This window comes from Camelus ferus, chromosome 29 (genome assembly GCF_009834535.1).
Source record: "Camelus ferus isolate YT-003-E chromosome 29, BCGSAC_Cfer_1.0, whole genome shotgun sequence".
Classification (NCBI taxonomy): domain Eukaryota; kingdom Metazoa; phylum Chordata; class Mammalia; order Artiodactyla; family Camelidae; genus Camelus; species Camelus ferus.
In genome coordinates, this window is record NC_045724.1 from 19,414,564 (window position 1) to 19,430,700 (window position 16,137).

Consider the following 16,137-nt stretch of genomic DNA (forward strand, 5'->3'; position numbering starts at 1 on the left):
CTCTCTAGAATGTCTCCACTCGGGTGTATTATGGGTACCCCTCATTTAACATATCTGTTAAAAGATTTGTGTTCCCCAAGTCTGTTCATCTTGCATTCTTTTGTCATGTCAGAAAATGTTAACTCCTTTCTTCCGGTTGTCAGATCAGAAACCTTGGAATCATTCTTGACTCTAATTTCTTATTTACTCTGTCTACTTCATCAACAAATCTTCTTGCCTTCTACCTTCAAAATATATCCAGAATTTCACCACCCCAGTGCTGTTGCCATCCCTATCTAAACCACATTTACTTGGTTTTTATTGTTAGCTGTAGTCACATTGTTGCACATTAGATCTCCAGAACTTACCTTGCATAACTGAGACCTTGTGCCTCTTGACCAACACCCCCCCATATCGCCATACCCTCCAACCCCAGCCATAGTGGTTGCCTCGCTTAATGCACTCACTCCTTGACAGGTCTCCCTGCATCTTCCTTTGTGTCTCCTTGATTCTAGTCTATCCAGCCAGAGTGAACCTTTTCGGACATATGTTAAATCAGTCTCACTCCTCTGTCTAGAATCTTCCAAAAGTTTTCTATCTTAGAGTGATAGCCAGACCTATTATGAAGGTCCAACATGATGTGACTCTACACCTTCTCTGACCTCGCTTCTTACCAGTTTCCCTCATTTATCTCATTCCAGCCTTGCAGGCCTCTTTGCCTGTCCTTGAACATGCCAAGTATGCTCCCATCTCAGGGTATTTGTACTTGTTCTTCCTTGTGCCTGGAAACCTCTTCCTCCAGATAGCCTTGTGGCTCACTGCCTGACTGCCTTCAGGTCTCTGTTCCAATGCCTCCTTTACGCTGGGGTCTCCTGTGATGTCACTAACACGTCACTTCTCCCCTGCCCCTCCCTCCCTGTTTCTCTCACCTTGCTTTCGTTTCCTCCAGGTTACTTACTGCCATCTTCCATAGAATGAACTTACTTACTTGTTTTGTTACCTGTCTCACTCCATGAAAGAATAGGCTACATGAAGGCCTTATGTGTTTTGCTCACTGCTGCGTTCCTGACATGTAGTGAGTGCTCAGTAAACATTTGGTGCAGAGTGAAAAAATCTTCACATGAGAAAAGTGGTTAATCATTGTGGGTTGGACTCAATGGTGGATGACATGCTCCTTGAAAGAAGAGTAAGCCGGAAAGCCTTCAGGCAAACAGAATTGCTAGAGCAAGGGATAGGGACTGAAGACTTAAAGGTTCTGAACTTGGAGGCTGTGGAAGTCTGGTGGGAAAGGTGCTGCCTTGGAGCCCACAGAGCTAGATTTAAATCCAGACTCATCTTTACGCTAGCTATGTGCCATCGGCATGCTTGTTAACGTCTCAGATGTCTGTTCTTGCATCTGTAAAATGGGGGTTAAGATTCCTGTCTCTCAGAGTTGGTTAGAGAATTAAATAAAATAATGCCTATAAGACACAAAAAGAGTGCCTGGCCCAAGATTGCAGTGCTTGTGTTGCTGTATGGAGTAGATCTAAAAGTCATATGGATACATGGAGAAACAATACTGAGCTTACAACCACCAAAGTTTAAGACCCAACTAAAGACCTCGAGTATATCCACTGTCAATGAGAAAAGAGAAGCTGAATCAAATTAAACATTTCTGACAACATCTTTAATATTTTAATTTTCCATACATTTAAAGAATTGTAAGCTGCTTGAGAATAATTAATATGTTTTCTATTTCTTTATATCTTTTATAGTATAGTACTAGGCACAGAGTAGACACTTAGTAAATATTTGCTTTTTGCTGTGGCTTTTTTTGAAGTTTTGTGCTGAGACTTTTTTTTAATTCCATGTGAGTAATAAGATGTGAGGTTGGATTATCATATACTTGAGTCGTCTTTCAGACGATGACTTTAAAATACAGATTTTAATTACGTAGGAGGTTAAAACCAAAACAAAAAACAAAAAACTCCTCATGTAGCCTTACAACTCAGTACCAAAAATTTGTAACCCTCCTCAAATAAATCAGCTCTTAACTCCTTAGTCCATGTATGTCATTAGTGGGCCTTTACTTTTGAGTATACCGCATAGACCTTTGTTGCATGTGAGAGCTTCTTCCCAACGGCAGCCTGCTAAACTTACATTTTTTTCCTGATTCTGTTCAGGAGATGTACGCGTAAGGAGTCGAGCAGGATTTGAATCAGAAAGAAGAGGTTCTCACCCGTATATTGATTTTCGTATTTTTCATGGTAAGTGTTCGCAGACACAGTATTTCTCTAAGACTTTCAGTAAACTTCAGATCTTCATAAAATTACATAATATTCCAAAGGAAGAAGAATATAAGAAAAAACTGTATTATATGGAGAATGTTTTGAAAATACTGGGTCATAATAAATGACAGTTTATTTCTAAATAATGCTAGTAAATATTTAAAGGCAGGTAGAACTGGAAATTATCAAAATAAGAAAGCTGAATATAGTATTTCTTCTTTCTAATTTAAATATGAGATTATTTTGATACTTTTTTTCTTTTTTAAATATATGTTTTTCAAAAGTTGTCTTATTCAAAATGTTTTGTTTTCATTACTCTAGATAGAATGTTTTTGTGCAAATGACATTATATAAAGGTATTTCATAGTTAACTAGGTGCATCCTTTGGGTTTATTTTAAAATACACATAACCTTGAAAGATGCTTGTAGAATGCATATTTTGAAAACACTGGTTCTGATGCATAATGGATAGAAGGGAAAAAACAGAACTCCTAAAACTGTTGAATATTAAACATATTAAATCTGTTTTTGGAGGAGTTCCACTTTTGCTAATGTTGGATAAATTACCTAGATTAACACTTCAATTAAAAAATTAGAAAAACTGGACAAAATATAAAAGACATGTATTTGAGTGTATCAGAATGCTGTTAAGGCAGAAATGAACCTGCAAGTTCAGGCTACTTTTCCCCTTAGTGGGATCTGCTGATGCGGGAAAAAGTGGGTGAGAGGCTGAGCAGAGCTTTTGATGGACACTTGAGGCCAAAAAAACAAAAACAGATGGTTATAGCTCACCAAGGCTGGGGGATTGTCCTGATAAACCTCTGTGCTTAAGTTAGAGACCCAAAGGGCTATACCTTAGAAATAAATCCCAGCTTTAAAACGTCTCAGTGAGCGGTTAGATTAAGGTGACCTGTGATGTTAGTGCTGCCAGAAGTAGTTGTTAATCGTCTTTGGTGGAAGGGGACTATGTGACCAAAAATGAAGAAGAAAACAACAGGCAGCAGAAATATACACCGGGGATCCTAATAATTGCTTTGTTATACATGACCTTTAAAATACCCGAACATAATTATGTTGATAGGGGGAAAAAAAGACAGAATTGAGAATCTGAGTAGAGAACTGAAAATTGTGAAAAAGAACTAAATGGAAATTCTAAACTGAAAAATACCATACCTTAAATAAGAACTCATTGGAGATGGTTTTAACAGCAAATAAGTTTAAGATGAAGAGAGAATTGGTGGGTTGGAATATAGGTCAGAAGAAAATATTTAGAATGAAACACTTGATGTAAAAGGTAGAAAATACAGAAAAGACACATGGAATATGTTCTAGTTATCTATTGGTCAGCCTGTACCTTTCAAGAATTGTGAAGGGTCTGGAATTTTACCTTGTAAGCTAACGAATAAATCAGCCTGTTACTGTTTTATGGATATTAGCAGAAGATACTCTTGGGTCAGAGACAAAGGACTTTATTATTCATGGCACAGCAAGCAACATGAACATCATGTCAGTCCTTCTGGAACATAGCAGTGGCAAGTAGAGGGATTTATGTGCATAGTGTGCACACTGTGAGCTTGCATCACATCTGAGAAACAATGAGCTGAGTGAATTAACCCCTTTTATAGTAATACTACTCTTTGTCCCAGAGAAAGAGATTGCTTACCCCTCAAGGCCTCTGGCTGCAAACACAACCCTGAGAAATGGCCCAGGGAAAGACTGGTTAGGGCTTGGCATTCTTCACACATCCAGCAAAAATGTGCAGGGACACTAGGAGCCTTCCTGGAGGATTACCTTTCCCAGTAGGAACAAATGACCCAAAAACTTACTGGCATAAAACAACAACCTTATTAATACTCATTGTTCTGAAGGTTAGTAATTCAGTCAGGGTATATCAGATTTGATTTGTCTGTGCTCCGCAATGTCTTGATCTTCAGAGGGGATTGTTCAAACAGCTAGAGATAGCTGGAGTAGCTCCACTGGGTCTGTATGTTTGGGGCCTTGGTTCTTCTCCACATGTCATGTCTTGGGGCTGGAACATCCGTGATGACTTCTGCACTCCTGTATCTGGTGCCAGGGCTGGGATGGCTGGAATTTCGGGAACTGGCCACCATTTCTCTTTCTCCATGAATGGCAGTCTCAGGGTAGTTGGACTTCTTACACAGCATCTGCTGCTTTTCCCCAGAGCAAGAGAGAGGAAGTGTGGGAGCTTCTGGTCTCTGACGATGTAGGTGGTACAACATCACATTTGCATATGCTGTTGGTCAGCTGTGCCACACAGCTTGCTCAGCTTCATGCATGAAGGATATAGACCCCCCTTGTCAAAGGGAGTAAGGTTAAAAAAGTTTTAATCTTCTATCTTTAAACTGGAACAAAATAGTGTTGGGAAGGTGATTAGGGTTTGAGGAGAAAAGAGGGAGAATATAGCAGAAGCAATCTTTGAAAAGATAATGACTGAGAAATCTCTAAAGCTTGATTAAAGACATTAAGGTACAGATTTAGGAAGCATTATGAATCTCAAGTACAGTTAACATTAAAAGAAAACTGTACCTAAATGTAATGTAGAATAATGAAAAGCCAAAATCAAAGAGAAAATACTTGAAAAGTAGTGCAAGAAAAAATTATTACCTTCAAAGGAGCACGTATAGGATTGCCGGAAACAGATTCTGTTTTATTTTCAATAGAAACCAAGAAGTTTCAAGACAAAGGAAAGATAGCTTTGAAGTGATGGGGGTAGAAAATAACTATCAAGCTAAAATTTCATCCACAGACTCTTCCAGAGAATAAGAGAAAAATGGACACACTTCACAACTTACTATGTAAGGCCAGCTATAATCTTGACATGAAAAGCTGGAAAGGACATAACAGAAGCAGGAAAATATAGTCACTGTCACTCCCTAATGTAGATGAAACATCCTAAATAACATTATCAAATTAAATCTGTAATTTATAGGAATAATATATTTTGACCCAATTTATATTTTTTTCCAGAAATGTAAGATTGGTTTAACATTTAAAAACCAGTTGTTGTAATTCACCACTTCAATAGAGCACAAAAGAACAGTCATGGATAGACCAATATGTACCAGAAAAGCATTTGATAAAATTCAGCATTCATGCTTAGCCTGAGCAAGCTAGGAATACAAAAAAAGGATTTCTACAGAACCTACAGCAAACATTGTATTTAATGGTGCAGTATTAAAACTTTCTCTCTAAGATGAGAAATCCAGAATGTCATGTTCTACCTTTCCTTCTCAATATTGTTTTGGAGGTCCCTGCCAGTACAATAATTTAAGAAAAAGAAATAAAAGATACAAGGATTGGAGAAGAAGTAAAAAAAGTACCATTATTTATGGATGATGTGATTATATACTTAGAAAATTATTAAGTTTAGTAAGTGAGTTTAGCAGGTTTGCTGGGTACAAAGTCAATATGTATTTGTATTTCTATAAAGCAGTATTGACAAAAGTTGAAATAATATATAGTTTAAATTTACATCAATAAGAGATCAAATATGTAGGGATAAATCTAACAAAAGATTGTGTGATTCTACATAGAAAACTGTAAGATATCACAGAGGAAAATTAAAAGAAACCTGAATACATGGAAGTGTGTACAATTGTTCATGGATTGGAAGATTTAATAACGATGTCAGTTTTTCTTTCATTGACCTATAGGTTTAGTGAAATCACAAAAATCCCAGCAGATTTTTTTTTAATCCTTTGGTGACATATATAAGCTGATTTTAGAACTTATATAAAAATTGAAAACGCGAAAATAGTCAAGACAATCGGGAAAAAGAAGAAAGCATAGATGTAACTCTTCTCAGATATACAGACTCATTATGGATTATAATAATTAAGCTAGAGTGATATTGGTTCAAGTACTACCAAACAGAATAATGAAACATTGTAAAGTCCAGAAACAGACTTACACATATTTGATTTGTGACAGATGTGGTAATGCAGTGGGGAAAAGATGATCTTTTAAATAAATAGTGCTAAATCAATTGGCTATCCATATGAGAAAAAATCAGTCTTGATCCCTTATTTATACCATACATGAAAAAAATCATATTTTGATGTATTAAGTTGGCCAATTATGCTGTCAAGTCTGATAAGATGAGGAATGAGAAGTGATTTAGCAATGTAGAGGTGGCGGTAGAGGAAACCTGATAATCATCAAGAGAAAATTTAAGAGGAAGGAAAGGAATTAGATTTAATAAGTACAGACAACTCTGTTAGATATTTTTGCTGAAAAAAAAAAAAGAGAGAGGCAGCTGGCAGGGGAAGTAGGATCACTGAAGCTAGAAATACCAAAGCTAGAAAACAAAAACGCTGGCCACCTGGAAAATTTTTTGAATTCTGAAATAAATACTTCTTGGGTCAAAGAGGAAATGAAAACTGATTTTGCAGACTATTGAAAAATTGATAATTAAAGATTACATATGAAAGCTGTGAAATTCAGTTAAAGCAGTGCTTACAGGAAAATTCATAGCATTAAAAATACTTATATTAATAAATGAGAAAGAATGAAATAAGTGAATTAAGTAGTCAAACCCAAGAAGTTAGAAAAAGAGTAACAAAGTAGACCTAAGAAAAATGTGAAATCAATTAGTAAAGGTAAAAAACAAATTAATGAGTTAGAAAACTAAAATGTAAATAAAGTGGATAAGAGCTGATTCTAGTAAAATAGATAAACTGCTGGTGGTTGATTAAATTCAATCAACAGATTAAATTGAACTAAGATGAATATTCAAAATACAAAATAAGGGAGGAACCTCACAGAAATACAGGAAATTAAAGAAAAATAGACAACTTTACTCAACTCTAAAAATAGATTTGAACACCTGTATAATCCAGATAATTTTCTTGAAAATTATAATTTATCAAAACTGAATGCAGCAAAGATAGACAAACTAAACCTGTATTATTCAGAATGTGGTCTGGGGTTCTCAAAACCCTTTTGGGGAAGTTCATGAAATTAAAACTGTTTCCATAATAATACTAAGACATTATTTGCCTTTTTCATTCCCATCTCTCTCAAAAGTATAGTGGAACTTTCCAGAGACGTCATAATATATGTCTCCAGACATTAAAGAGATTTATAAAAATATAAAACAGTAATATTCTTCTGATTAGTTTTAATTTTTTAATAGGAAAATAGTTTGTTTAATATAGTGTTACTTACGTTAACATGGGTTTATTATGTAATTTTTAAAAAAGAGTTTTTAAAGAGTGATTTTAGGTTGAGAGCAAAATTGAGAGGAAGGTACAGAGATTTTGCACATATCTGCACCACACATGCATAGTAGCCTCCTCTGCTATCAGCGTCACTGCCCAGTGTGGTTGGTACATTTGTTACAGCTGATGGACCTACAGTGACACATAGTCACCCAAAGTCCAGAGTTTACATTAGGAATCACTCTTGGTGTTGTGCGTTCTTTGGGTTTGGACACAGATATAATGGCATGTACCCACTCTTGTAGGACCACACAGAGTCTGCATGTGCATCCTGATCCCCTGGTGCAGGGCCTCTGTGGTGAGGTATCTTAGAACAGCGGAGGCAGCTCAGCTCCTAGGGACGCAGCTCCTCTTCACGACCGCGTCGTGACAAATGTCTAAGACTCAGGGCTGTAGTTGGAAATTGTCACTGTAGAACTGATCCTGCAGTTAGTACAAAACAAGAACATCTCTCTAAGCCAAAATGGTAATATAATTTAGAGGGGCTTTTTAAATAGAGAAAAATGAGTCATTCTCTCCTACTGGTGTAGTAGGTCTGTTTATCACACAGCTCAGAATTCTGAAAAGAAAAAATTTTAATCTAGTAGGTTTTGTGAAATGTGATCTAATCAGGGAGTGAGCACGTGCTCCTACTATGACTCAGACCTCCCCTGAGCCATCTTCAGGCCGAGTCTGCAGACTTGGCAAAGGCGCTGCCCGTCAGCAGCTCTGTGGGGTGGGTGTAATCCTTCCCAGGGACTGAGCGTTTGACTTTAGTAATGTGCCCTCTCCTTTGTATGCAACTAAAACTGAGATTTTATTTTTCACAATGATGCAAAGATTTACATGCTGAAGTTAAAGTGGTTTCTAGGATGTTGTAATGACCAAATTCTGGATAGGTGTATTAAATTCACTGAAGCTAGAATTTTCTCTATGTGTAGCTCCTCAACCCACCTTCTGTGCGTCTCTTTGGTTTTACCTTAAACTCATTGTTAATTTCCCCTGTTGTGAAATTCTTGTCTTTCTGTTCTTTCATTGCTTACATCCAGTCTGCATTAAATCCTGTGTATTTTGTAACCAAAAATAGCTGTCATTCTCCTCTCTTCTCCTCTCTGTCCTCCTCTTCTGTCCTGCCTGATTTAGAACTTCTGTCACCACTGTCTGGGGTTATCCTGGCATTCTCTTAACCATTGTCTTTACTTTTAGGATTTCTGTCCTGGAATCTGAGCTCTACTCTGTACCCAGAGTAGGGTCTTTCTAAAGAAAAGGAGAGCTTAAAATATAGGGGGAAATGCATGTTAGCAGTTAAAAACATACTATCAGCATATTATAACTATCTATCTATAATTTTGTATTTCTTCCATGTGTTGTATCTGTGAGGTGCTGCTGAGGTTTGTTTAGGTGCTGGAATAGTTTTAACTTCTGGATTATGATTTTCTCCATGTTTAACATAATTGTCTTTACTAAATTCACCTAGAAATTAGACATCAGCATTGAAATATTGAGCTTTTTTTAGAAAGACTTTTTATATGTATACAGTTTATTATAAGCAGTGTTCGGGCTTACCATATCAAGATGCGTTCTTCTCCAGCTATTTATCCAGTTAGGGAACAATTACAGGCCCCACTGTCAACAGGGAGGACCTCAGTCATGATTTTATTGTATAGCTGTCACAGGTGTTTTCTGCCTTGAGCTTTTGTGGCTTGGATTGTCTTTTGTCATAAATCCTTATTCTTGTAACACCCATAAATGTATCTTCACAGTAGAATTTGCCCTTGGCATTATCATGCAGCAAGTTCTGACTTTAAGTCTTTCTAAAAGGGTATAAAGAGACAAAAGAAGAAAATTAGCTGAACACAGTAGTACGTTAGAGAAACAGTGTTCAACCTCGTTACTAAACAGATTCCTGTCAAATTTAGAAAGTTAAGCAAACAGTCAGCTCAGGTGCTAATAACAGAAGTCACAGACTTTCTAGAGGGCAGTTCAGCACTATGCATCGAGAGTTTTAAACATTTTTATCTCTTTGATTTCAGCACTAGAAATGTATGCAAAAGGAATAGTCATACACAAATGTTAACGTGTATGTGAATACATTCACGTTGCTCTTATTTATAGTAGAAATATATATTAAGTTGGGGTGTTATTCACTAAGGTATTTAAGGACGAAAGACTGGAATGCTTATAACCTACCCTGAATATTCAGAAAAAGAATCATGTACACACCACACACACATACACACACACACAGTGCAAATGGTAAAGCAGGTGAAAAAAATGAAATGTCAACAATGGCAAGTCTGAGCAAAGGGCACTTGATAAAGGCTATTCCTTGTACTGTTAAGTTTTGCACCTTTTTGTATTTTATATTTGTATTTTGAAATGATCTCCCAACAAAAACTTTTTAAAGTATGTTTATTAAATTATGCATTTATTAAAAATCGTGAATTTATAGTCAAAGTACATATTTGTTAATTAACCGGTATTATACCAGGTCTGTGATTATTTATAAAGAACTGAAAGACTTCAAACTTTGGGACGACGTTTTTAAACTAACCTGTATTCACGGTTACAGAGGGTGGAGGGGTTTGGATGATCATGAGTCCTCTTTGCCGAGAAGTCTTTCCCAAAGGCCTGTAATAAATCTGAAGTCAGGGTTAGTCTGGTAACTTGTCGCAGTGTTCTGCTTTAATCAATAAATTCTACTGTTATAATTTTCAAGTTAAACCTTTCCCCAAATAATGGATGTATCATACAAAAGCTTTCATTCTTAACTAGATTTCTGTTTTTGTTAGTTGGTTGGTTTGTTTTCTGGTCTCTGATGCTGTAAGTGGACTGTTCATACTAACTTCTTTGTGAGTTTATCAGGTGTTATTACCTTGGGTCTATGGGATGAAAAGTCAAAAAATTTTCCCAGGTATCATCTCTCACGAAAGAGATTTTCTGAAGCATTCTTTTGTTTGTGTCATTGTTTGTGTTCTTATTACCTATCTTTTATATTATAGCACAAAAGATTATATCATACATATTTACATAGTTTCATTTTGAGAAAGGGATTTTTCATGTAAGGAAGTCCTTGTTGACATTATTTTAGGATGACCAGAAACATTCCTTGGAGTATTGTTTCAAAGGAATATTTTTTTCTCTGGGAAGGGTTCCATTTTGCAATTCAGATAGAACATACATATCACAATTGTATGAGTGGGTTGTTTATTAAGAAATTTGGAAGATCTTAGCTCGTTGAAGATACTGCTAAAATTCTCAGATGCTCCCATTAGTCAGAAATTTTTATTCAGCCTGAAAGCAGTTTTGAGATTGCTTATTGAATAGAAAGCAGTTTCTGGCTTGCAGTTTTTAAAGTGTCATAAGTACTCCATAGGTATTCACAGTATGCTGATCACTAATTAGATAACAAGAAGCTAAGATTGATGCTTCTTATCTAGCCTCTTTGTCTCTTGCCTGTCCCCCAGAGCTGTACGTGAAATCCTGTTGAGGGCTATAGGATTACTAGCAGATGAAGTAGCTAGCTCGTCTAAGTGTGCAATCATTTTATATACCTTTTTTTAAAAAGGGTTGGTCCACTTTTCTATAGGCAGGTGATTAGTTTCTGACAAATACTTAAACTGAAAATGTTAGCATTAACACTTCTTTGAGACCCACTGAAAAACTTCATCTTTCATCCCATTTTTAAAAGATCCTTACCCCTCAGACCTGCCCTATCTAGGAATTACTCCCACTAAGGTACAGATTTCTGGTCCTCTAGCACTTAATAAACTGATTTTTGATATTGTTCATTCAACTAATTTTAACCTGGATAGTCTCCCAACCTTATGTTGTGAAAATTCTAAGTTTGAGGCATCTGATAACGTATGAGCAGTAAATACACAAACAAACTGAGAGGCAAAGCTATTGGGGGAAGAGAAGGCAGCGGAGAGAGAAGTTGATTGGTTAGAGAGACTGGCATAGGTGTTCCACTGACAGCAGAGTGGTTTGAACTGACAGGTGTCACAGAGCTGTGTCTTCTGACACGGCTTCTTAGCTCCTGAGCATCACTCCTTACTGTGGCTGCATCCCTCACCAAGATTTCTCAGATTCCTGCCTTCACTCAGCTCTTTATGGAGAGAGGACCAGAAGCCTCCGTCACGTCAGTTTCCTCCTTCTGTGTATGTTGGCTTTAGTAACCAGCTTTCCGTAGCCTGGATTAAGGGCCCCAGATGTTCCTACAAATATTTTTCTGTGTCCAGCTGACCATATACCTGCTCTCTTGAAATATGATATTTTAACTCTGAAATTAATTGGCCTTGATAAAATGAATTCCATATTAACTTTTTGTCAAAATTCATCTCGTTTGCTCTAAATTTATGTTCGTAAATTTAATAAATTATTCTTTTAGTTACACATTCTTTTTAGGTTATATGATAACAAATTATATCTTTAAACATAAAAGAATTATTATAATTCTACTCCACATGTGCACTTAGAAAGCCTGATGTGTTCCTTTGAAAGATTTTGGCATGATTATTAAATAGTAATGGAAGTTGCCAGCTTGACAGTTCCTTCTTTTCATGGAACTCACCAAAGCTCACTGACGTCATCCAGACTGGAAGCCATGGTCTCTCTGCCAGCGTCGGACAAGTTGTAATACAAGGAGAATGTTTTTCGTGTCCATACAAATGGCAGTTTTCCGTTTTCTTTTACTCCTGACACGTGGTAATGTTCCGTTCTGTGTGAATGTGTTTTGCCCATTATCCTGAGCTTTCTGTTCATTTTAGCACTTTATTCCACCCCATTACTAGGGCAGCAAGGGGACCGTTCAGGATATTTACATTGTAGCCTAAAAACTCTTAAGCTTAGCCTTTTAGCCTTTCTCATCTTTTTGTTTCTGGTTTCTGGCAGCCTCTAACCCATTATAGAGATTGAATATATTCTTGTTGCATCAAATTGACCAAAAACATGTATCTTCTACCAGTTAGACTTCATAGCGTCCTATTTGTATTTCTCTAAGTATGATCTGTATTAGCTGTAAACCAGATTCAGGCTGGTTGCTCCCCTTCTGTTCAATCAAATGTCTCATGTTGTCTTTATTCTAATAACCCACTTTGAAAGCAAACAAAACTCTCTAAATTTTGCTGTAGAGCCTCATATGCATTTAATTTGGGGTTTCCTGTCTTCCTAACAGGGCTATGTTAGACTTGGATACTTGTTTCATATTTAGTTATATGATCAGAAGGGACATCTGTTTCTGTGTTTATTTGGAGCTTAAAAGCTTATATCATACTGATTTTATTGTCTTAGGTTAGCTTAGTCTTTAATATGTAGTAACTCCCACACAAGGGCAGAGCCTGTTAAATTCAAAGTTTTTGCTGCCTCTTCCTTTTAAGAATAGATGTTGTTGGGGGAGGATATAGCTGAAGTGGTAGAGCACATGCTTGGCGTTCATGGGGTCCTGGGTTTAGTCCCTAGTACTTCCTCTAAAAATCAATCAATCAATCAATCAATCAACCAATCAAATTATCTCCCAACAATCACGCAAAAGAATAGAAGTTGTTGCTTGCTGTTTCCCTCAGCCATGACTTTCTCTTTGTTATATTGTTTTTCTTACTATCTTTCATACTGTACTGCCTGGTCATTGCTTTCCTATTTACAAGCATGTGTGTATATATATATATATTTTAGCCATTATTTGTTTGCTCTAATAAGGTGGCTGTCCATCATTTGTAATTCAGTCTCTCATTCAGGTGTGAGCATGCCAGCCTCTACTTACAGCTGTGGTATTGTAGACTGAGGTCGTATTTGTCTGGGGTTTCTATTAAATTCTGGTTTGTTCCCATTCATTCATCTTGAAGTCATACCTGATTGTTTCAAAAACATTTCTGTAATAGTTCATGGAAGTGTCACAGGAAATAGTCTCGTGTCTTTTTCATCATGAATGTACCTGCCTCCTTCTTAGAACAGTCCTCTTACCGAGCAGTGCTTGTAGAGATGAGAACTGCTGCATTGAATCAAATTAGGAACCAGAGCATTCTGCTCACCTATGTGTATTTTTTAAAAAAAGTCTATCTTGTTTTCTAGATAATTAGGAAATGCCTGCATTTGAGAAACCACTGATTTTTTGTTTCTTCGTCTCACATTGAAAGTATAGAATATTCTATCTCTTGGATATCTTCTCTAACTTCATAGCATAAATTAGGGATCCAATATGGATTGGACATTAACCTTCATACAACTTAATGGTAGTTTAATTCTACTTGTCCTTTGGGGAAATCGGAGATTTAACTTTAAGCTTTATTTTGCATGTTATCCATTAAAGCCTTGCGTACTTTCTTTTCCTTCCTTTTCTCTAAGCTCACTAGTTAGGGAATTAAGAATGCACTGAATAAGGACCTATGTTCAAGTCCCAAGTTTAAGCATCAGAAGGACCCACCATATCCCATCTCTGAAGGGTGGACATGCTTACATAACAGTAATAAGAGTAATCTTTTAAAAAGGGGTTTTATCGACTATTTTATCAAATCCTGTCAAAGTGAATGCTGAATTCTGCAAACTAAGGTTTTAAGAATTGCTTAAGGGAAAGAATATTAGTTATACAGTTTATTGTCATGTTAACATTGATCTAATTTTAGATTATGAGTAGTATTTATTTCTTTGGTTTGTAATAAAGCTTGGAATGTCTATATATTTGTTTTAAAGTAATGACATTGTATGCATATTTTGAAATCTTTAAATATGTGCATTTATTTCTATAGTATGTAAAAGTATACAGTGGTCTTCAGGATAAAATTATGCTGTCATGAAGGATAAAGTTAGCTTTGTTAAAATAAATATTATGATGTCACATGTTTAAAAATATTTAAACATGAAACTAATGTTATATATCAATTATACATCACTTAAGAAAAAACTGCCAACTATAACAACTATAGCCATTAACGTTAGTGTTGAGTCTTTGCCCCAAAAGGCATATTGCTGTATTATCTCATTTAATTTTTACAGCAGTTCTGTAAGGCCTAATTTACAGTGAATAACTTTCCTAATGTCACAAACTAGTAAAAGTGGCAGAGCTGGAATTCAGAGTCAAGTGTGTAACCCGGAAGCTCACGTCTTTATTCGCCCTGCTCTGCTGCCTCTCTGGATCAGCACAAGCTGCTTTACTAAAGACCACTGCTCTGAACACCGTGCTGTTTCTTCCCCATTTATCCATGCATGCGAAATGTAAAAATTCTCCCTGGAAAACTTGAATCTCGATGTAGCTAAATGTAATTATTCAGTATTAACAGTAGGCTTTTCAGATATGGCTCTTATTCTTTGTAAGGAAAATTAAAGAAAGCAGAGATTAGAACATAGAATGTCTTTATATTTTTTATTCAATTATCATTCAATATGACCTTACCCTCGACTAGAGTTAAAACCTTATAGCACTGAATTAAAAAAATTTTTTTAAACAATTTCCCGGGATAGTTCATGATACTATGCATCTAAATGATTGTTACGGTTTTAAGTTATCAAATATAGTGACTTCAGAACTCCCTCTTGTGGAACATTAAAGCAAGTAGTGGTTAAGTCTCAAGATCTAAAGGCTTTTCTGTTAAAAATCTCTTTTATCCAGTAATTAAATATAAGTGGTATTTCTGCCATACCATTCGGATGACAGAGAAGAGGGTTTGTGGGAGAGTTGGAAGGAATACTGCTCAAGATGTGTTGATTCTCCCGCCCTTGTGTTTCCTTAACCTATTACCTACATTTATTTTTTCCTGTCCACTTTCTAGTTTGAAAGATAAAAGCAAGATAAAAACATGGCTTCTCAGCTTGCTGCTATCCTGCATTTCACATTGGCTCAGAGAAGCCAAGAGTAGAAGACTGGGAGTAATTCCCACGATCATTAATGAACAACACTCATTTGGTTTTGGTGGAGGTTGGTTAGTTTGTTCATGGTCACACAGTGAAGTAATGTGATATTTTAGAGGAGAACCAGCAGAGCTAACAGTTCTTTAACAGTAACTTGATTAATTCACTGAGCCCTGTTGGCTTTCTAAGCTGGATTGGAATGTAGGTAACCATGTAAACTAGAACAAGCCTGAGACTTGAAATAAACAGTCCTAGCCTGGTGGAAGCTGGACTTTAATGAAGACAGTTTTAATCTGCTGTCTGTTATGTTGTGAAATAAATAACAGTGTGTCTCATGTCACAAAATGAGTTCATGAAAATATTGGTAATCGGGTCAGATTTTATGTAATATGGTCAGGAGGTGAGCTTTTTAGTAACTGAATGAAAGTACTAGTTAAGTTCTCATAATCACTCATTCTTGTTCCTGGTTCCCCATGTATCCTCTTTTATATATTCCTAAATGATGCTTCTTTACTCAGCCTGAGACCTTGTCAGTAGTGGCCTCTGCTTGCTTGTTTCAATATAGGAATTTTACTTTTGATCATTATAGGGAATCAGTGTGTGTGTGTGTGTGTGTGTGTGTGTAGAGAAAGGACTGGGGTGAGGTGAAGCAAACCTGAAGAAACTAAAATTTTCCTTCTTAAAATGATCTCATGCTTCATCCTTGATTTATTGTTACTGATTCCCTTCTCTTAGATCATATTTTGGAAGCCACTCTAGGGCAGTTCTGGAAACCTCTCTCATTTTCTTTTAAAAAACCTATTCTCCAGTTTGCTTGTGTCTTAGAAGCC

The 16,137-nt window shown here is 36.3% G+C and overlaps 1 protein-coding gene across 3 annotated transcripts in view; it reads left to right on the forward strand.

Annotated features, from left to right (window-relative positions):
• PDE7A (phosphodiesterase 7A) overlaps positions 1-16,137 on the forward strand; it is a 106,702-nt gene that overhangs the window by 58,134 nt on the left and 32,431 nt on the right. For all 3 annotated transcript variants that reach the window (XM_032470044.1, XM_032470045.1, XM_006193754.3), the window contains exon 3: positions 2,142-2,225. In XM_032470044.1, coding sequence (XP_032325935.1) covers positions 2,142-2,225 — 84 coding nt within the window. The remainder of the gene's footprint in view (positions 1-2,141; positions 2,226-16,137) is intronic.